A 21735-nucleotide genomic window follows, 5' to 3' on the forward strand; every position below is an offset into this window, starting at 1 on the left:
TGTTAGCAAGGAAAACAAAATAGGTCGACGGGTATATGAGTTAAACATTCGGTTGGAAATAAAAGGAGCGGACGTCATATCACACGAAAGATGAAGATACGAGACTATGAGGTAGCTGATCACTGGCATAAACGCGACAAAAGAAAATAGGTAGGGGTAGAAAGCCTGCAGGTCGATGGACATAGAACTGATAATGGTGGAGAGAATGAGGGGAGGAAGGAAGCTGGGTGACCGATAGGTAATATCAGGAAGGAGCGAGAGACTACCCAGCTTTAGAATTCAACACCAATACAACGGGGGGACGGGTCGTGTGAAAAAAACAAGAAACAAAGGGAAGGAGGAGGGAGGATGGCAGGGAAAACGAAGAGGAAGATGCTATCTATATATTTCGAGAGAACAGTAGTAGGGCAAGAGCAATAAAGCAAAAGAAGAGGGAATGGAAAAAGAATAAGGAGAGGTTTGTGGGACAAAAAGGAGGGGGGGGGTAACAGGAAAATATAGAAAGAATGGGGAGGGCATGGGAAGGAAATACAAAGCGACAGGACGGATAAAAACTCGGACGGACTCGCGGGCAGGTAGAACGAGCCCCCCCAAGCAAAGGAAAACACAAGACGCAACGAAGACTCTCAGACTACAACGCAAGGAAGGTCACAAGAAAAGTGATCTAACCATCGGCCGAGAAACAAGGTGGGATAAATTAAACGGGATTTTCTCCGCCTTAAGTTGGGTCCTCCCCTAATTGAAAAACTCATAAAAAGGCGTGCTTTAAAAGAAAGGAGTGGTGAAGTCCTGTGTCGTGCTTGCAAGCGCTTCTTGAGGTGATGGCGTTTGCAAGCACGACACAGGACTTCACCACTCCTTTCTTTTAAAGCACGCCTTTTCATGACTGTTCAAGCATGCCGAGAAGCGGCCACGTCGGGACGGAGGAACCAGCGGCGAAGTTCGTACAAACCCCGCAGCTGCTCAAGGAGAGGGGCGTATGATCGACTACAAGACGCTCCGCGAGAAGGTCCAGGCTGCGTGGTCAAACAGTGAGCAGACCCTCTGCATGGAGACGACGAGAAGGGCTGCCAGATGCAGCGGTGACGGGTGTTTGTGCGACTTTGCCCTGTGTTGCGGCAGACTGCAGGGCGCGCCCATTGGAGGGCGGAACGGATGAGGGGTGCCACTCCTTGGCGAGGTGGAAAAGGACAGGGCGAAAGAGCGACTCCAGCGAGGTTCCATTAACCGTGCGAAGTTCCACTCGCTCACCCCCAGTGGGGACGGTGATCGCGACGTACACCGTCTTCTCGGATGATGTCGAGGAACTCGTGGCGGAACTCGGTGCCATGACGGTGGGCGTTCCAGCCGCTTAGCCGCCTCTCTACCATAGCTGGTCTTGAGCGTAGCGTCTATACGGCGACCGTGCGGAAGAGTACGGCACCGGCATCGCCCAAGTGGAATACTCGCCTTTTTTTCGGCAAGGCAGCTTGACCCAGCTGAATGGTCAACTGCTCGAGGAGGCAGCACCGAACATGACAGGCGACGCGGCTGCCGCGGAGGATGACCTCAAACACCACCACGTGGCGGAGCTCTTCCGCACCACAACTCTGCAGACGACCAGAAAGGGGAAACAGGACGATGCCCTGCGCACCGCGGCAACTCAAACAGAGGTGCAGGGGGGGCGGCGGACGCAGGCGAAGAAGGCAAGCCGCCGGTAGACCCCCTTCCTGGCCGTCGACGGGGGGCCTGGGAAAGACGCAGCCGGCAGAGTTGCTGACACAGTCGCTGGCCACGGTTCTTCGTGAGCAACACGCGGCGCTCTACAGCGAGACGATTCCTTCCCCAACAATGACGCGAGCGGCAGGCGGGCGGGTGGGAGGGGGGCGCGCCTGTCTGCCAGCGTGGTGCATCGACTCGGACAGACCCGCACATGTCAGCACGGTGACGTGATCAGCGGTATTATCAGCGGTTCTAGCGGGCCACATGCGATGGTTGAGAGCTGCGGCTGATGCCAAGCGCCCTGTGGAGCTTCGACCTGGCGAAGGCGGTCATATCCACCTGGACGTGCGAGCGGCAGGGGCGTGAGAGTGAAAGCGGCCAACCGCCTCAAGAGCCCCTGTGTGGGTAAAAGGGGGTGGTGGGCCCACTCAACCCTCCCCTGCACGCGAGCCAGACAGACCAATGCGATTGACCGATGTCGCCGGAGCTCTGAGCAGCGAGCGCCGCGAGGGGGTTTGGGCGAGAAACCAAGACGCACCCGTCTGCCCCGCTGCACCTCAAGGAGACGAAGACACCTCACAAGGAGCTCTCGAGAGCCCAGCCGCGCGCCGCACTCGTCCTGAAGCTGGCGTGGCACTCCGCAAGAAGGGTGGGGCAATATCCGAGGGCTCGGAGAACTCGCCAACGACTTCAGTGTGCGCATCTCACGACCCGCCATGGAAAGGGTGCGAAGCTCCGCGGGCCATATGCGACAGGGGCGCCGTTGCCGCGAGAGGACCCGCTGACAAACCATGGGTACCTCACAGCGAAGCATTCGGCACACGCAGAGCCTCGAGCGGCGATGCTGTGTCTGCAGCCCCTGCTGTCAGAAGGGCTGGTGGGCGCCAGAGGCCAGACACTGCGCATCGCACCGGCCACGGGTCAGTCTGCAATCGTGGCAGCACAGGGGACGCACCACGGCTTCGGCGGAGTCGGAAGAGGCCACTGGCTTAACCGGCCGCGCGCGCACACAAGAAGCCTCTACTTCTTAGAAGGGGCGTAGATGCGGCGCTCTTTTACATTGCAATCCAGCAAAACTTGGTGAATGGCCTGCCGCGCAGCCTCGCCAAAGGCTGCGGCACCACTCGAGGTGCCACGCGCCGCCCCGCCGACGACTCGGCACTGCCTTTACTCGGGTCTGAGAAGTCTCCGCTATGCGGGCCGGCACTTGAAAGGCTCTTCCCGCTCGTGGCAACGCGGTCTGGCGGGTGACAGACTGCTCTCAGCTTTTATTTTTCTATGCAGGGGCTCAGCGCGGGATCAGCACCCTTAAATGCAGCCATGGAGGAAGAGCCGCCGCGGGGGGCTTCTAGTCCGGTACTACGAGGCCCTTTTCCGCTACGCCCTCGCACCACAATCCCACGGAACCACCGCAAGTCGGCTCCGCGGTCGACGTGCTGGGAAGCACCAAGGCGACCAGTTAGCGTGTGTGTGTGTTTCCCCCAGCCTGCCTAGCTCACCCCGGCGCTGAGAAGGCTAACGACGTGCGACGCACACGAAACTGGGTGCGGCCCAAGTGGAGGACTCCTGCGCCGGCACGCAGAGACGTACGACTGCAGGGATGGACAAGGCCTGATCATGGCTAAGCCTCTGCTGAAAGGGGAAATGAGCCCCGCAAGTGCAGCCAAGGCACGACAAAATTTGTTCTTTCAAGTGTGAAGGAACGCTGAAGAAACGCATGCGACTAGCAAGAGCTGCCAGCACTACCCACCACGCTCTTTTTCATCCCTTTACCCCTCTTTCTTACCCAGTTGAGTGACAGCACACTGGTTTACGAGAGTGTGTATGCGAGCTTCTGCCACTGCCCTCCCTCATTTTTACCATGGGACGCTCCGCACCTCGGATGAGGCGTGCTTAGCTTCTCCCACACAAGCGGCCGTCGCTCGAGGGCTCTGTTGTTCCTTGCGAGATGCCGCGTCCGCGTGCTGTTTGCTTCTCGGGCCCCGCAGGGGCCCCCTGTTTGCCCCCCCCCCCCCCCCCACCGCCACCATCGATACCTCTGCGTGTGTGTGTGTGTGTGGCTGTGAAGGGATGTGGCCCCCGCTGCCGCTGGCGACTACAGCGCGGAAGTGTGCGCACTTCTTCGTTCGCCTACGCCCTTTTTTCCCTTCAGCCTTCTGCTGCTCTATCTCATCTTTGCCATCCCCCTTTCCTCACTCGCCCCTCTTCCTCGTTGTGCTCGTTCTGTATGTGCACCCCCCCCCCCTCCCCCCGCGCTGTGCGACACAACCGCACCCACGGCCACTCAATATCACACGCACACCCATGCACCCATTCACTCCTTCCTCACCCTCGCAATGGTAGCCCCAACACACCCGCTCGTACGCTGATCGCTCGCTCTCGCCGTCGCTAGGAAGCACCATACCCCACCACCCTTTTTCCCCTCTTTTTAGTTCTTCGTAAGTATACAAAGTCGCAGCAGCAATGTTTACGCGCCGCGCCGTGTCGTCTGCGCTTGGCGCCGCCGCTGTGGCGATGTCGTCGTCGCTGTCTGTGCAGCGACGCTACGATCACGACCGCTGGTACGGCCACGCACTGGAGCTGGACACACACAACTACAAGTTCAACGGCGAGCCGCCAAGCTGGATGAAGGCGCGCGCGAAGACAGAGGAGGAGACCAACTTTGCGAAGAGTGTTCTGCCGCACATTGACTTCGCCTCCAGCTACGAGTGCTTACTCTTCGACGCAGATCGTCTAAACACTCACCTCAACCGCAAGGAGTTCGGGAATGAGATCAAGTACCGCCTCGAGAAGCAGGCCAACACTGTCGCCCGAGCACAGCAGCTGCTCAAGGACAGGAAGGCCGGGACCGGCCCGGATGCTGAGAAGTCTGAGAATGCGCTCATCGCCCGCGTATTCGATGAGGAGCACGTGCAGGCAGAGATGAAGTACGTCAAGTGCATCCGTGCGAATGAGTTGGCCGAGGATAACCGCCTCGATATCCTGCCCGGTGGCTCGCCCAACTCGCTGCGTGAGAAGACGCGCTGGAACCTCAACACAGAACTTCACCCGGCCGACCGTGCGGAGATTGGTGCTCGCCTAACGGCGTGGCTGCCGGAGAAGTACCACATCGTCTACTTCGATGACTTTCAGACCGTGGCCGCCAACGACACGACCGCGCGGAGGGAGATGCTCGAGATTGTGGAGAGTGTGAGGAAAGAGTACACCGCAGAGGCAAAGGAGGGTGGCTACGAGAGCGACCTCAGGGAAACCGTGGCGGAGCTGCTGGACGACGTCGACCCGACCCGCGCCATCACGATGGAAGCCATCAAGGGGTGTAGTAACTTGCAGCAGCTAGAGGACTGGTCCCACCAGGTCCACGAGTACAACGGCGACCACCGCATCATCGAGATCTACGCCCGCGCTGCCGAGATTACGAAAAACGCCGAGCACCAAGAGCTGGTGAAGCAGATGCGCGAGTGGCGCAAGCTGGCCACGCGGAACTAGCGGGGAAAGCCAGAGAAAGTCTCCAAAGAGAGTACTGCGGCTCTCTGCACAAGCAGCTGTCGCAGTTCCGTGCCCGATTGGCTCTTTTTTCCCCTTTCATCGTGTCGTGACAGTGACGTTGACGACATCGCTGACCGGTGGCGCACGTGTCTCTGCTCTTCGGCGTGGTTGCGCGAGCGCCACAATCGCACAGGGCACGCGTTAGTCGTGTGTGAGGCTCGCTCGCGTACGCGTGTATGTGTTGTGTCGGTCTTATGCTGTGTGCTGTAGATGCCCCTTGATTTCTCTGTGCTGCGCCTATGTCTGTTGATGGGTTGAAGGGGACATGCGTGTGCGTGTGTGTGTGCGCTTGTGCCTGAGAGAGGGAAGGGATGAGGGAGTGGAGGTGAGAGGGATGCGTCATGTAGGCCCTCATCGCAAAGAAGTCCGCACATCCACACCCACACACATCCACATGCACACACGTTGCCGAGCAACACAACGGCAAATCAAAAAAATATTTAAAAGTGTGTAGTAGTGTACGATAGCGGAAGAAAGAACGTGTTTTCGCCTGTGTGTCTGGAGGAGGAGAGAGGGGGGGGGGTGAAGGAGGGGGAGGGAGAGGTGAGGTCGGGCCGGCAGAGGATAAGCTCAAGGGGTACGTACGGTGTAGACGTACACACCCACTACCACAAGGGTTCCCTCAGCGATATCGGAGTCTGTGCATAATGCGTAACGTGTACGTGCGCCATGCCTCTCTTCCTCCTTCCACACACTCACGCTCTCCTCTATCGGTCTAGTAGTACACGGTGAAGGGAGGCGAATACGCGAGGCAACTACAAAAAAAAAAAACATTGGAAGGAGCGATTAGCGAGCGAGTGGATGAGAAGGCGAGAAGGAGCGAACGGGGAGGGGAGGGATATTGAGCACCTGAAGCACTGAGGAAGTGAGGTGGTGCTTTTCTCTCTTTCTTGCTTTCCGTGCTCTCTCTTTTTTTCCCTATCCCCTGCAATGTGCCCTCCGCCAAGGGTGTCACCCCTCCTCCTCCTCCTCCTCCTCCCCCCCCCCCCCCCCCCCCCACACACACACACACACGCCGAGCGGATTTTCCTCGTATCGCAGCGCTCTTGTCTTCTTTTTTTTTTTTCTCTCTCTTTGTTTGTTTCGCCCTTTTCGATTGTTTGTGAGTTCCCCTTTTTTGTGTTGTGTGGGCTGCGGCTGCGTGTTTTGCATGGTCGTTTTCTTGGCTGATTATTTATATGATTATTAGTTTATTCGTCCCCCCCCCTCCCCCCAGGGGCGAAAAGGGAAAAAAAAGGAGGGCCATCGCCGTCTCTTTCTTCTCCGTGATGTCGTTGTCAGTACGTGGCGCATACATGTGTGCCTCTCGCTTTCTTTCGCTTTGTCTAGAGAGGGTAAGACGGCAGGAGAGGAGAGCGGCACACGTTCCTCCCCCTCCTCCTCCTCCTCGCAAGGCACTTTATAGCGTTGGCTGACTCCAAAAGTGGGGCGCGCAAAGTAGACAAGGGGGTGCGCCGAAAGGGGATGAAAAGGGGGGAGGGGCTGGCGAGAGAGGGAGTGCACTCCCTCATTCTTGTCCCTGTTCTGTTCCTCCTTCGCTGTGGCCCCCCTTGTACCCAGCCTCACCACCACACATACGCCTACCTGCATGTGTGGTGGTGAGGCTGGGTACAAGGGGGGCCAGAGTGTCTCTCTCGCTCCTCGCTTTTTTTCTCTCTGGTACTCCTATCTCAGATGACTACCCTACACACACACACAGACTCGCCCAGGCGACGAAGTGAAGCGCGCGGTGAAGCACTTGCCGAGTTCACTGCCGCGAGCGTGTGCGTGTGTGCTTGGGCGAAGTATGGAGCTAAGGAGAGCAAAGGAGGGCGAGATAGAACGAGAGGGCGGCGGCACGCGGTATTCCTACCACTGGCAAAGCAGTGAACTCACGGGCACTCGCTGGTACATGTGCGTACTGTGTTCCCCCTTCACCTCTGTGGTGACTCGCCTTTCCCCCTCTCATGTCCACCTCCCGCACAGGCTCTCTGACTCATCTCGACTCGAAGTTGGGCCTTGTTTGTGCGGAGGGCGTGAGCGTGTGGTGCGCGACGCCCGCCCAGGGTTGTGCGTCTTCACGACACCTGCACTTCCGCCGTGCCAGTCCGCTTCTCTTCTTTTCCCCCTCTTCGGATGTCTCTCTCTTTTTGCCGCAGTCTCCGCTTTCTCCCTCGCGACTGTTGCTGCGCCCCTCCCCCCTCCCCTCCCCCCACGTTAGCGCGCGATACCCTTGGCTGGTGTAGAGTAGGCAAACGGCATACATCGTTGAGCGTACCTGAGTAGTGGGGGGAGGGGGCGGGAGGAGGCTGCTAGGAAGGCGTCAGTCACACTGACACACACGCACCGGCGCCCCTAATATGCCCACTGCGGCACACAAAATCAGCAAACAATCCACACGAACACGTGCGGTGCGAGGGGGGGGGGTGTAGGGTGCTGGACCTTGCATGCACATTCCATCCATCAAAGTGCAGGACATCATCGACTAGCAAGTAAAGCAGACGACTGTCACTGCCGGCGTTGCCGACTCCTCGCGCTCTCGCCTTGCCTCATCGAAGTTGACAACTCAGTGCGACAAGCCACGAATGCCGAAGGGACGTAATGGCGGGACGTCGTCCTCATCAGGGGCGATCAAGGGAATTACGAAGGCGTTCTCCTTCTGGCAAGACCGCGAAATCCACTTCGGCGTGTCAGCGGCGGCGCTGAAGCTGCGCGAGAACACGGAGCACATCTACGCTGCCTTCAATCATGTGGAAGATAAGAAGGGTAACGAAGGGCACTCCGGTACGCTGCTGGTGACAAATCTGCGGTTGATTTGGTCGAGCGCGCGGCGGCAAGCTGTGAATATAAGCATCGGCTACTACTGCGTGCAGAAGCTGACAGTGCAGGAGATGGCATCGAAGCTGGTCGGTGGCACGACGGAGTGCGTTACGCTCAGTGCTAAGTACGGCACTAGGCGCTTCCAATTTATTTTTCTGGAGGGCAACGGCGTTGTCGGTGCTAGTCAAGGGGGCAGTCCTAGCAGCTTTCGTAGGCGACCAAGCAAGGGCACGGCCACCGATCAGAGCTTGTACTGCACTATTCGAGCTGTCTGGAACGCGTACGAGAGCACGCGAGTTTACCGTGAGCTCCGCGTGCGTAGCGCTGTTGTGCAGCACGGCAACCTCCTCCTCCTCGACGGCGAGAGCGTCATCTCCCGCACTGCTGGTGTCAGCAGCGTCAGCAAGGACGAAGGCCGCCTTGGCACCCTCGTCGTGACGAACATTCGCGTCGTTTGGTTTGCTGCGGTGGAGCTCTTCAACGTGTCCGTGCCGTATCTGCAGTTTGTCGGCCTACGCTCACAGATGAGCAAGTTCGGGCAGGCACTGGTGATCGAGACGTCTAGCTATGCTGGCAACTTTGTGCTGGGCTTCCGCATTGACCCGGAGGAGAAGCTGAACGAAATGTACACGGAGATCAGCACGCTGTGGCGCACCTGGACGACGCGGCCGCTGCTCGGCATGAAGGTGGCGCTGCACGACAACATGTCCACAGCGGTGGTGCCAGGTGCTTTGGAGTCGGAGGGAGAGGCCCCCGGCAGCGATAGCAGGCACGGAGAGGACGCTCACCGCGGCGCCTGCTCCCCGCAGAGTAGGCGGCAGACGGAAGGGCAATACGTTCTGCGAGAGGCGCCGATGGAGGCGTTCGCGGCCTACTACGCGGATGATGGCCAGAAAGGAGCAGATCGACGGCCCGTCTACGAGCCGTCGATCGGTCTCGCCGTAGAGAAGCTGCGGAAGGGGGCCACCATCCAAAGTCTCTGGGACACCTCCGTGCCCCCCTGACAGTGACATGGAGACACAACGAGCGACTGCGCAGTGAGCGCTCACCATGCTGTAATGCTTCCTCGGAGTCTTCTTGATTGAACGCAGCACAGGCTGGCACCGATGCGTTTGGCCCATCCAAGTGCTTGGGGGGTGACACGGCGATTTACCCTTTCACGCACCGTCTGACAAGGGCCTACCCCCGAGCCCACCCCAGTCTCTCCCAGTGCCCGTGTGTTTTCGTCTCCCCCTTCCTCGTATTTTCTTATTCGTCGCGCTCACCGCGTGGTGCTCGGGGAAAACGGGAAAAGGGCGCAGTGCGGGTGTATGCGGCCGCCCTTCACACTCCCCCTTTTTCGCATGATCGTCTTTGCCTCCCTCCGCCTGTCCTGCAGACTGTCGTTGCTGTCATGATTTGCGTACCTTCTCACCTCCGCATGTGCGCCTTCTCTCCTGCCTGTGTTTACTGTTGTCCTTCAACGCCTTGAAAAGGGGCGGCGGCCGGAACTGCTCATCACGAGGTAGGCGCGCCTTTTCTTCTGACGCGCGTCTGTCTGTGTGAGGGGGTCATGAGCGCGACATCGCTGCGGACGACCCTTCGCACCATGCAGTCATGTGGAGGGAACACGTGTGTGTACGCGGTGGGAAGCGATGCTGGCGGGGCGGGGGGGGGGAGGGGAGGGGGTCACCACCTGACTTGCATCTCTCTCTCTCTCTCAATCGTCACGTTTCAACGGCGCGTGCCCTAGTGCTGTTGCCATATACCCCCTTCACTGCAAGACCCTATGGAGTACAGTCGCTTGGACACGTTTCCTTCGGCGACTTCACTGACTTTTTCCTCCTCAGTAGTTTGGTCTTCTCTCACCTCCCTCCTCCCTCCTCCCTCCTCCCCTCTCTTCTCTCTCCAGGTCAGACGGTGTCTGCTGCAGGCGGAGGCAACGCGGGACAGCAGCAGCAGCAGCCGGACGTGCGCGTGTCTGTGCGTGTCTCTTCAAAATCAAGCGGACGAAGAAACCAAACAACTGAGGCGGAGGCAGCGTGGCTGCCCTGTTTCTTCACCCTCTTACCCACTCACTCTCACTCACTTCTTCGCAGAGATGATTCTGCTACCTGGTCTACATACTCATACACATGCACATGGACACGCTGTACCCGCGACACCATGCAGATCATTCTCAAGAATCGAAATCGCTTCTTCGCGGTGGCGCTCTGGAGCGGCGTGACGACCGTGGTAATGTTTTGGCTGGTGATGCGCCGCACTGGCTTCAACACTGCCTACAGTCGGTGCACCTACCTGGTGATGATGGGGGAGTATAAGCAGCTGCTCGAGCCTGGCGCATTCCCGAGCAACGAGCGCCTTCCACCTCACCTTCGGCTTGACAGGCTTTCTTACTTGGACTTGCCCGATACGGAGATTGCGCTGCCACCGGTGATTGATGTTAGCATCTCGGACAGAGATCAGGTGACACGGTTAGAGAGCCAGCTACCCTCGACGGAGCGGTCGGACTTGCATGTGCACTTTGGGCCGTTCCAGTCGCAAACGATCATCATGACGTCGAGCTCGAACGAGCGGTACGTGCGGCGGAGACTTGGGTTGTCCGAAAAGGATCGTAAAAGCCTGGAGGTCGAGGAGCGGCAAGTGCTTGAGCGGGCGCGGACTTGATGTACGCGACTGGGGTATCTACCAAGGACGAAACGAACAGCAACAAGCAAAACAGGGGTGGAAAGGGCTGAGGAGGGGGGAGGGGGCCGGTGATGGCCGTCGCACTGCTTCCCTCCTCTCTTCTCTCTGCGTCTGGCAACGTGCACGAGCGCACGAGGGGTGCTCCAAGTCCCCCCCCCCCCCCCGGAGAGGAGGGGCTGAGGGACGCGGGGTCGTCACCAGTGCTGTCTCTTCCCACCTTTTCTCCCGCACGTCTGCCCACGGAGCGTCATTCATCCTCACTGGCGGTTGGTGACGACGACTACGTGGGCTGCCGTCTGATGTTGGAGGGCTTCTGCTGGCTACTCCACTCTCCCTCAGCCTATGGCTCTCGCTTTGATGTCAATGACGGAGGTCTTTCGACGACACTGTACACGCGCGTGTGTGTGTGTGTGCTTGTTTCTCTCCTTTTCTATATTTCCATCGCTCTTCCCCCTCCTCCCCCCTTCTCTCTCTCTCTCAACCGTGTGGCATGGAGTGGGCTTCGCTCGAGCCATATACACGGCGAGTGAAGTATGCAACACTGCCACTCCGCAGCTCTTTCTCCTTCTTTGATCGTATTCGCCACTTTGGGCGGTCTTGCTGCCTCTGCACGTGTGTGTACAGACTTCCTGATTGCAGCCTCGTGAGCGAGTCTCTCCGCCGAGGCGGCTTTCTTTCCCCTTCCACTCCCCAGCCTACTCTGACAGGAGAGCTCAGCTCTTTTTACTCCACCTTCTCGAATTGCAAGATGTACGCGTCACTTGGGATATCGTCAGAGCAGGTGTACGGCGACATGTACACGGCGTGGCTGCGCGATACACACGAGAAGAACACACCAGATGTCAAGCGACTGTATACGACCACGATCGAGAACGGATTCGGTGATCAGAAAATCTTGCTGCGCCGCCAGCGGCTCGGCGCTAACTTCATCAACAGCCTTGCACCACTGCTGCACCAGTGCTCGCTGGTCAAGCTCGACCTCCATGCCAACGTGTTGCGTGATGTCGGGTGTGAGCTGCTAGTCCACGTGCTGCGGGATATGCCACAGCTGACGCACCTTGACCTAGGGGCGAATGCCATCGGCTCCTCCTCGATTGTGACGGGCAGCATCAGCGGTGACAGCACGGCTTTTAAGAGCAAAGGCACCGGCGGAAGCATTCCAACTGGCACCCTCGCCTCTCGCCCAGGTGGAGCGGTGGCCAGCGGCATCGCGGGTGGTAGTGGTGCTCGCAGCAGCAGCAGCTATCTCAACGCCATGCAGGCTCTTGGCAGCGCTATTGCGCAGCACAAACGTCTGGCGGTGCTCATCCTCGGCTCTGACAGGGAGGAGGCTTACGTAAATCAGATCGAGCCCATCGGTGCCATGTTGGTGCTCGAAGGCTGCGTGCTGAGCCGCACACTGAAGCGGCTCGATCTAAGCGGCAACCCCTTTGCCATGAACTGCGGTACTCCGTCTGCTGGCGCGGCGTCGGGGTCCGTTTCGCCGACTGGCGGCGCCGCTGCCGTCACCCGCGTCGGTAGTACGTCGACGCCGGAAACGGATCAGGCTGAAAGAAAGGGTGGCGGCTCGTATGGGATGCGTTGTGCCCCGCGCACACCAGTGCAGCTCCTCGCCCTGCTCCTGCGGACGTCTGTGGCGCTCACGCACTTGACGCTGCGATCGGTGGACCTCACAGACGGTGGGGCGGCGCAGCTCTTTGAGGCCGCCGGGGCCAGCCGCACCCTTCAGCATCTTGACCTGAGCTCTAACGGTCTCTCTTCTCGTGTGGCTGAGATGGCCGGCATGCTGCTGCGACAACGCACCACCGCCGTGAGTGGCGGCGCCTTGGGGTGCACGTTGCAGTCGTTAGTGTTGGCACACAACGACCTGTGGGACAACAGCGCCGCTGCAACGCAGGCGCACCGCGGTAGTTTGGGCATCGGTGCCCCCACTGCAAACGAGCAGACGATGTGTGGTGGCAGCCGGCTAGATGATCGTGCTCAGGGTACGGCGTCAGTGGCACCGATGCCATCGGCTTCGGGGTCCAAGTATGTCAGCCGCACGCGCGCATTGCGGGATGACATTCAGGACGACACTGGCGTTGTTTTTCAGTTGGAGCATCACTCACCGCCGACGCTGCCGCCGCGTGACCACTCGTCCGGGCTCGTCCTCCTGCTCGCTCTGGGCCACGATCGCTTCATTACACGTCTTATCCTTGACGACTGTGCGATGGGCGACACGGTTCTCTCCACCCTCTGTCGGTCGTTACTGACAAACGCGATGCTCAAAGTGCTCTCGCTGCGGAACAATCACCTCTCACCCGATGGCGTCGTTCAGCTCGGCCGCTCCTTGTGCCGCCATCCTTGTCTGGAGAAGCTCCTCCTGTCTGGCAATGCGATCGAGGACGAGGGTGCTTGCGCAATCACCACGGCCCTTGGCCAGCCTGATGCATCGCTGGAAGAACTGGACATTGCCAAGACGTGGCTGGGCGATCGTGGACTGATTGCCATTGGTGTGGCACTGCAGACGAATGTCTCACTGCGCGTGCTACACGTCTCGGACAACCACTTTACCCACAACGGTGGTGCCTCCTTCGCAGCGCTGCTGGAGAGCAACAACGTCGTCGTGCGGTGTGAGCTCGGCGCGACGAGTGTGCCGCATCACATTCGGCTTCGGGTGGAGCGGACGACGGCACGCAACCGCACCCGGGCCGAAAACGCAGACGCTGACGCGCTCAAGGCGGAGGTCGTCCGTCTCCACTACCAGAAGTATAAGCTGCTGGAGGCGCACCTGGAGCTGGCGGCACTGCGCGAGAGCAACGTCGAGGTGAAGCGTACTACCGAGAACTTCGACCTGCAGACAAAACAGGATCAGAGCGACTTGGTGAAGCGCATTCGCGAGCTCGAGGAGCAAATCGAGAATGCGAAGCAGCAGGAGGTGCGGTATACAGAGCAGAAGGCGAAGCTGGAGGCTGACCTGGCCAAGGCGGAACGAGCCCACGAGGCGGATATGATTTATATGGCGGAGCGGCTCGCCGTCGAAGTTGATCTGCGCGAGAAGGCCGAGGCGGAACTTCAGCAAAGGCAAGAGGAGCTGAAGGGCTGGCAGGAGAACGGGCCAGAGCGGGAGGCGCAGAGGCGGGAGCAGCTTGCGGTGCTGAAGGCGGACCAAGAGGCTTGGTCTTCGCAGCGCAAGGGATACCGAGATCGCACGACTGAGCTCCAGCGGGAGGTTGCCGCGCTCGAGGCGGCTGAGTCTAGCAAGACGTCCAAGAAGCGCAAGAAGTCCGTGAAGGTGTGAGGAGGAAGAACTCCCCGGTATGCAGGAAGAATTTTGTGCATATCTGTCATGATGTTTTGCTTTGCTCTTTTCATCCTTATTCTGTTCTCTCTCTCTCTCTGTGTCATGTAAACCAAGCACCTCTGTCTTTCCTTTTTCTTTCTCTCCTCTCCTCTGAGCGTGATGGGCGGGCCACCGCCTGCGCTTCTTGTATGAAGAATCAGACAGACAAAGACACCATCGATGTTATGTATGTGTGTGTGTGGGGAGGGGGAGGGGACGCGCAGATCGACCTGCCACTTTCTTTCCTTCCCCAAGCACCCCTTTCTCCTCGCTCTCCCTCTTGCTGATGATGTAATGCTGGCAGGAAATGCACCCTTTGATTCTGCCATCGTGAAGGGAGGGAAGGGGGAAGAGGAACAAGTGGAGCTGCCGTGTGTGGCTGCATGCACGCGTCCGCCTCTTCTCCGTTTCTCTCTCTGCACGCGCGCTTGCCTGTGTGATGCAGAACTGCGCGTGTGTGTGTGTGTGTATGTGTGTGTCTCCCTCTTCGTACTTTCGTAGGATCTCGCCGCGCTCTCTCCACGATACTCAGACGCATTCCACCTACCCCCTTCTCTCCCAACCCTCGCTCTCTCCTTTCTCCTTTCTCTCCGTGTTGTTGCTCACTTTACTAGCCCAGCTTCTGGGCTCGAGTCCCCCCTCCTCTTCACTCTGCTACTTGCGGCACATACTCTACGCCTCCTCCTCCCACCAAGCACTCACTTGACTCACTTGTCAGAAGCTACAAGAGCGACGGCGACCGCCTCCCCCCCCTCGCCCCCCCTCGCCCCCCCTCCCCACACACACACACCACCGCAGCTATGGTCAACCTCAGCGCCAAGTTTCACATTTCGGCCTCCAACCACAGGGAGTTCCACATCTACTACCTGGCAAAGCACTCAAAGAAATGGACGCGTCGTATGCATCTCATTGGCACCGCGGTCGGCGTTGTTGGAACGGCCGTGTCGGCGATGCGCATGAGCGCCATTGGCGCCACGGTGAGCGCCGTTGCCGGTGTTGTGATTTGCTGGGCGGGTGATGCAATTGTGGAGAAGACGCAGCCGACCACCTTCAAGAACCCCATCTGGTCGGTCATGTCGAACTTCAAGATGGCCGCATCGATGCTGAAGGGCGACATGAGCATCTAGGGCGGTTCCGTGTTGCAGGGAGGGAGCGGCCCGGAGGGAGGGAGGGGGGCGCCAAGAAGAGAAGAGGGCAAGAGGGGCTCAAGGTCAGCCGTGAACCGAGGGGAAAAGGCGGGGATGGCGTAGTAACAGGGTAGCGAGGGAGCAGCAGGTGGAATGAAGAGAGAGGGAGCGGGGGGGGGTGGCGGACAAGCGACACTGAAGGCCACGTGAGCGACGCTGCGCTTCCTCTCGACCTCCCTGTCTCTCTTTCGCCTTCTGGCTCCTGGTCGCTGACCCCTTCCCTTTCCCCGTTTCCTTTTCCTTCCGTCTCTACATGTCTACACCCACACCCACACAGCATGTGACCTCTGCACCCCCCCCCCTCCTCCTTCCACCGTCCTCCTCCCACCGTCTTCCACACACCCACAATAGCGCTCTCATACTTGGCGGATTTAGTGACGCCTTTTTTACTTTCTCTGTGCCGCGCCTCCTTCCTCCTTCCCGATGACGGCGCCCCGCTCGGTTTTCGGAGTGCCCCTCTTCTACAGCTGCACTTTCCCTCTCTCATTTACTTCTGTTTCTTTTCAAACCTCCGTCTTCTCTCCTCTCTCTCTCTTGTCTCGTGTATGAGTGTGAGTGTATGCATGCGCGTGATGCCGCTGCTGCTCCTCTCGGTGCTTGGTTTGCCGTTGCGCTTCGCACCGATCGGCCCTCTATCTCCCGAGTCCCATCCTCTGTTCACGCCTTCACTTCCCCTCCCTCTCTCTCTGTGCGTAGGGCGAAGCGTCTGCAGGGGTCTCGCAGTGTGCAATTCTGCTTCACTGCCGCGGACCGCTGGGAGTGGGTGGGTGGGTCCATGAGAAAACGCAGCGAAGAGCAAACACGCAGAGGGAGGGGGAGGGGGAGGCTGCAGGCTGGTGTGCCAACGTGGCTTCCGCTTGGCCCCCTTCTCTCTGGTGTGCTTTTTCGTTCTGTTCGCTGTCACGACTTGCCTCGGCGAGTGCACCCCCCCCCCTCTCTCTCTCTCTGTGCCTCTCTCAGTCGCTCGCATCAGCGCTGGGTCTTGGAGAGGTTTTAGGGACGACGTCGAAGACGATGGAGAATATGAAATCTCTACGTGTCTGTGCGCACTACATCTGCTCGGGAGACGAAGAGTATAAACTCCTCTAGAGGTGGAGAGAGGATAGGGGGGGGGGGGGCGTGGGGAAGGGTAAGGGAGCGAGAAGCGGTGGTGTTGAGGGGCTGACGCGGGAAGTCGTTGTTGGATTTCATGCACTCTTACACCCCCCCCCAACACCCACACCCTCATGCGTGAAGGCGAGGCACATACGCGCAACAACAACAAAGCTCAGGGAGTTTATATACATTCCTGGTTGGTCATCTTCTCTCAGAGGACCCAAGGGAGGGGAAGTGGAGGGGGAAAGAAAGCAGGAGAAAGCAACGGAGGCGCGCTGTGAAGTGTCGTGAGAAGGAGAGCGGTAATATCGACTTACATGTCTCCACCAACCCCCCCCCCCTCCCCCTTTCCCCGGCTTTATGTGTGTGCATGCATCGATGTATGCGTGTGTGTGTGTGTGTGTGTGTGTGCTGTGTGGATATAGTGCGTTTGTTTCTCTCTCTTTTAATATTTTCTCACTTGGCTCAGCGTGCCACTCGTCGTCGTTGTTGTTCAGTTTCCCATCTTGTCTTGCCTTTATGGCGTGTGTGGGGTGGCCTTCTTCGTGTATTTCCTTCCGCTTTCAGTTTTTGCCTTCCCTGCGCGTCGACATGTGCCTGTGCCTGTGTGTCTGCGTAGATGCTAGAGCGTATTCGGGCCTCCGCCTCGCCGTCTTCCCCCCTCTTCCCTCCCCCTATATATATTTGCCTTTCCCTTACAGCCTCGAACCCACACAGCAAAGTGAAATCTACGCTGAGGGGCAAACTCACCAACAGACACCCACGCTCACGCCCACGCAGGTACGCACACGTGCTACTCCATGGTCAGCATCAACGGCAGGACTTTCTTTCACCATGGCGTTGACCAACAAAGCGATAGCAAAGCACCCCCAAAGGGAAAAAGTACTTACGTGGGAGGAGCGTAGCTCAGCGGTGCGGAGGGGGAGGAGAGAGGAGGGGAGGGAGGGGGGGACGTGGATGCTGTAGAAGAGAGCACAGCAACAGCTCAAAATGGCTCCTTTGGACAATGGAACAGGAGAGGTGGAGGAGAGCGGCGTCCATCATGCAGCCTCCATAATACTCGGAGGAGAAGGGGGGGTGGGTGGGTGGACGGCGGACTTTTCAAGTGAGTGGCAATCGAGAAGAGAGGGAGAGAGTAAAATGTTGGTAGCCCCATCAGCAGCAGCACCTGCCCGGAGGGGCAAGTCGTGCTCACTCTGGTCGCTCTTTCATGATGGTTTATGCGTCTCCTTGTTTAAAGTTTAGGCTACGCACCCACACCCAGGCGCAAAGGGCGCCTTCTCGCCTATGCCTCCCTTCTCTCGCTGCGCCGCCTCGCCCTTGATGTGTGAGTATTCTCAGTCTTTTCGCTGCCCCTCCCCCCTCTCCCTTCCATCCTGTCTCTCTCTTTCCTCCCGTATACACACACACACAGCTTTTCTGGCTAAGTTCAGTGCACCATGTATCTACGCCTCCTGCACTACTCGACTCTCACTTGTCTCCCTTTCTCTCTGCCCGTACAATACCCACTCACCCGCTGAACATACAATCGTGGCGCCAACGACGTTCCCCCCCCCCCCTCCCTCCCCCGCCTCGGTCTTTCCCATCTACTTCGGGTACCGCCTGCGCCGACCTTCTTTCGGTGTTGCTTGCGTTCACTAATCACTGGCTATGAACGTGGACTTCGTCTTCCCACGTCCCCCCTGCGCCGCCACAGTAGGGTGTTCAGCTGCCTTTCCTATAAGCCCACCTGTACACGCGCGCCTGTGAGCACACTCGTCCTTATACCGCCTCGCCTTCTCCCCTCCTTCCCTTTCCTACATCCCTCCGACAGACAGAAGTACGCATACCAGTTAACTCACCAGGCTGCTGCTGCTGCTGCTTCAGGTTCCACTCCCCCCCTTCTTTGCCGTTCCTCCCCACCTCAACTGCGCACCGCCGGCCTTCTTCCGAGGTAAGGCGTGCGTCTTTTAGTATATATTTCGCTCCACTGTGTCGCGTATCTCCCGCCTCTCACACTCCGCGTTGAAGCCTACGCTCACATTCTCATTCTGACAGGCACCTGACTAGCAAAAGCGGCATGGTCTCCTTCACCCCCCAGCTGCAGGTGAGCTGCTCCTCCTTCCAAGAGTACCGCCGCTACTACCAATGCACCCACCGCAATATCTGGACCCGCCGCTCGCACCTCGTCGGCACCGCCGTCGCCGCCATCGCCGCAGTGCTCGCAGCGATCCGGCTGGATTTTGCTGTGCTTGTGTCGTCCGTCACGGCGGGCTATTTGATCTGCTGGGGCGGTGACGTCTTGTTTGAGCAGCGTAATCCAGCCTCTTTCCAGAACCCCATCTGGGCCTTTTGTGCCAACATGGCGATGGTGCAGGACGTTGTGCGTGGCAAGGAGACCGTCTAAGCGAGGGGCTGCATGTGCTCAGCAGCAGCAGCCACCAGTCGCAGAAGCGCGGAGCAGAGAATGGGAACTCGGTGCCGGCGCAGTTTCACTCTTTCTCCTCTCCTCGGCTTTGAGCATCGCCCGCGGTGTACGCACTTGATCCGTGTCCAGACAACCATATAGAGATGTACGAGACAGGTGGTGAGGGGCAGGGGAGAAGGTGTGAAAGAGGATGGAGGGGTGGGGAAAGGGTGGTAGAGGAGGGGAGGCAGCGAGTTCAACTGGGCCGCGCCCGCTCCCCTGCGCACCAGACCTACACCATGCGCCATGCTCACTGGCTGACTGCTTTCCGTTGGCTACATCTTTGAGCGCGAGGAGGTGCGATGACGGCTGTGCTTGTGGAGGTGGTGACCCGACGGACGAGCCCAATTCGCCTGCTCATTGGGGGTATGACCACCCCCTCCTCTTTCTCTCCCTTCTACTGTCAGCTTCCTCTTGTGGCCCTTCGTTCAGCGCGGTGCACTTCACATCCCCTCCCCCCGTCATTCCACACCCCCACCGCGTCCTTCTGTTTAATGTGTATATCCTTCCAGCGGTCTGCGCACCTGCATCTTTCGCTCGCTCAAGCTCCCGTGGCTGGCGCTTGGAGCATCATGAAGGAGCCGCTCTGTGCCGGTCTCCTTCTCTTTGTCTTCTCCTTTCCAGCCCCCCCCCTCTCTCTCTCCCACTCGCCCTTTCTCGGCTTTGTACATACACGCGCGGGAATTCGCGTCAGTGCGTGCGCCTGTGTGGGATCGGCCACGCCTATCCCCATCGCGCTCTTGCCACTCCTCTCTCCTCTGTGTTACTCGCCCTTGGCGCGTTGGTGGCTGGCTCCGCCCCCCCCCCCCACCAATACCGGTGGCGAAGGCGGATCGAGGCTCTTTTCTTTCGTACCTCTTCCCTCCTCGTGGCAACAGCAAAGTGCGGCTGCCTCGAGGATGGCGTCTCCGATCCGTGCGCTGGAGGGGGAGGGGGTTCATGGTAACGGCGATAGTGATGAGTGGTATTGCGGCAAAAGGTGGTGCGCCGAGGTGGCCGTGATCGTGGTAGAGGGCGCGGGACTCTGGACATCTGCCCCTGTCGCCTCCCCTCGCCGCTGATCCTCTCCGTGCCCGCCCAGATGTCTTTTCTCTTTCTGTTTCCGATTTTACACACCCTTCTTGTTTTCTCCCACTCTTGAGTCTTGTGTACTGCCTGGCCGGCTGCGTGTAGGTCTATCTCGATCTCTCTGTCTCTCAAGCACACTCCCCACTCATGGATACGGCGGTATCGTCATCATCATCATCGCCATCGTCATCATTTTTGACTATTCTCGCATACGCGCGCTACTCTTACGCACACGCGTGCACACAAACGATGGGCGCGAGCGAGCGCACGAGATACGCTGCAACCCTCAATCAGTGGAGCCGTGTGCCATCTCTCTTCGAGCTCTTCTCGTGGCCCATTTCTCGTTATGTCACAGCCACCACGCAGCAATGATGGCTACCCCGCTACAGCGGAGAAGGGAGTCACACGGCCAGCTATGAGTCTGACGTGTGCCGCACCCTTAGCTATCTTGCCTGCTCCTAGTTTGGAGGGAGAGACCTACCGGGATCATGTAGGGTGTAAAGCTGACCTCGACAGCAATGACGATGGTAGTCGTGGCGATTATAACGTGAATGCGAGGGATGACAGCGACAGTGACGACGCGGAGGATGGTGACTACGCCTCTGCTTCTTCGCTCCGTGCCCATGCGTACAACACGGCATCGTCCAAGGATGGTTTGTGCCTGTTCCGCAGCCCAACCAATCGAGGCCCACCTGTTCAATATGATCCGCATGATCACACAAGACCCGATCTGACGCACGCACCCTCGTCGTCTTTGTCCGCCAAGGTGCAGCAGCGGCGCCTGTGGGTCTTGCCTCGTGACGTTTTTCATCCTCAGTGCTGGGCTTCCCTCACATCTACACGCTCGTCCCTCGACACCGCAGCGAAGTCCTGCAGCGATGGGGAAGCCTACGCTAGCAACGGTCGCAGTGGCGCTTGCGCGTCTACTCACGGCCTCGTGGCACCGGCAGCGCCTGTCACGACAGGCGACCCGCATGCGCTTCCCCCGTCCGCATTGCAGCCGGACTCCTCGGCGGTAGGCGCGGCACCTTTGGCGTTAAACTGTATGATAAACGCCAGCGTCGCCCGGCTGCCACATCCTCGCCACGGCCAGCCGCTGCTGTGCCTAGTCGTGCGCGATCCCACCATCCCTGTCGTGACGAGGACGTTTCCCCCCAACTTGCCTTCCGCAGTGTCTGCCTCCTCCTCGCTGCTTTATGAGGTGCAGGCGCATGCCCCACCAAGCGGCTTTGCGCAGAGCTGGTTTGTGAAAGAGCAGGTTGTTCCGAGCACCGTCGGTGCTGGCGAGCTGCTCGTCGCGACCCCATTGGACCTGACCTTCTTTGCACTCTACGAGCTTCTCGGTGACGCGCAGCGCTACGAACGCCTGTCCCGCACCTTTATGTCGGCGGAAGACCTGTACAGGGACAGAGACCTGCGGCCCTCAGCTGTCACCTCCGCCTCTGCGGCCGGCTACGAAGGCGACGCGCCAGAGACGAACGCGTTTCTGGCCGTGTTCAGCGGCGTCGGCGAGGACTCGCGGTCGTCAACGTCTTCCTCTGCGCCGTTTACCGCAGCGCTTCTCTCCTCGAGTGGAGCACATGACGCGTCTGTGGACGATGGGGGCCCGCACGGCTGGGCTGCGCACCCGCCGTCACAGCTGACGACTTCATCTTTCTTTTCTACCACGCCTCACGGCAAGCTAGGCGGTGGCAGTGGCCGGGGCTGGGCTGGCTGGGCACGCGCAGCAGCAGCACACCCACTCCTCTTGCACCATTGCCTGCGTGTACTTCAGTCCGACGGTGTGCTGCGACGGCTCTGCGAGGTCCGTGTAATCGGCGGCAACTCCTATGTGCAGACGTCGACCTCTGATGCTCCTGTCGAAAGCCTCGACGCGGTGTACTACAGGCCTTCCGAGTCGGTGG

General features: G+C 59.1%; 7 protein-coding genes across 7 annotated transcripts; all 7 read left to right on the top strand.

Annotated features, from left to right (window-relative positions):
- Nucleotides 1–4164: 4164 nt before the first annotated feature.
- Nucleotides 4165–5187, top strand: LBRM_12_0670 (cytochrome c oxidase subunit IV; the record flags this gene model as incomplete). The annotated part of the gene is made up of 1 exon (XM_001563067.1): nt 4165–5187. The coding sequence occupies one exon, from the start codon at nt 4165–4167 to the stop codon at nt 5185–5187; it is 1023 nt and encodes a 340-aa protein (XP_001563117.1).
- Nucleotides 5188–7811: 2624 nt separating this feature from the next.
- On the top strand, nt 7812–9050 carry LBRM_12_0680 (conserved hypothetical protein; the record flags this gene model as incomplete). Its single annotated transcript, XM_001563068.1, has 1 exon — nt 7812–9050. One exon carries the CDS (start codon nt 7812–7814, stop codon nt 9048–9050), a length of 1239 nt encoding a protein of 412 aa, XP_001563118.1.
- A 1141-nt stretch (nt 9051–10191) lies between these two features.
- Nucleotides 10192–10692, top strand: LBRM_12_0690 (conserved hypothetical protein; the record flags this gene model as incomplete). Its single annotated transcript, XM_001563069.1, has 1 exon — nt 10192–10692. One exon carries the CDS (start codon nt 10192–10194, stop codon nt 10690–10692), a length of 501 nt encoding a protein of 166 aa, XP_001563119.1.
- Nucleotides 10693–11461: 769 nt separating this feature from the next.
- Nucleotides 11462–13993, top strand: LBRM_12_0700 (conserved hypothetical protein; the record flags this gene model as incomplete). Its single annotated transcript, XM_001563070.2, has 1 exon — nt 11462–13993. The coding sequence occupies one exon, from the start codon at nt 11462–11464 to the stop codon at nt 13991–13993; it is 2532 nt and encodes an 843-aa protein (XP_001563120.2).
- An 842-nt stretch (nt 13994–14835) lies between these two features.
- Nucleotides 14836–15162, top strand: LBRM_12_0710 (conserved hypothetical protein; the record flags this gene model as incomplete). Its single annotated transcript, XM_001563071.1, has 1 exon — nt 14836–15162. One exon carries the CDS (start codon nt 14836–14838, stop codon nt 15160–15162), a length of 327 nt encoding a protein of 108 aa, XP_001563121.1.
- Nucleotides 15163–18376: 3214 nt separating this feature from the next.
- Nucleotides 18377–18703, top strand: LBRM_12_0720 (conserved hypothetical protein; the record flags this gene model as incomplete). Its single annotated transcript, XM_001563072.1, has 1 exon — nt 18377–18703. One exon carries the CDS (start codon nt 18377–18379, stop codon nt 18701–18703), a length of 327 nt encoding a protein of 108 aa, XP_001563122.1.
- A 1474-nt stretch (nt 18704–20177) lies between these two features.
- On the top strand, nt 20178–21734 carry LBRM_12_0730 (hypothetical protein, unknown function; the record flags this gene model as incomplete). The annotated part of the gene is made up of 1 exon (XM_001563073.1): nt 20178–21734. A coding segment is annotated over one exon (1557 nt), but the record flags the coding sequence as incomplete, so codon positions are not given.
- Between the last annotated feature and the right edge of the window lies 1 nt (nt 21735).

Source organism: Leishmania braziliensis, chromosome 12 (genome assembly GCF_000002845.2).
Source record: "Leishmania braziliensis MHOM/BR/75/M2904 complete genome, chromosome 12".
NCBI lineage: Eukaryota > Euglenozoa > Kinetoplastea > Trypanosomatida > Trypanosomatidae > Leishmania > Leishmania braziliensis.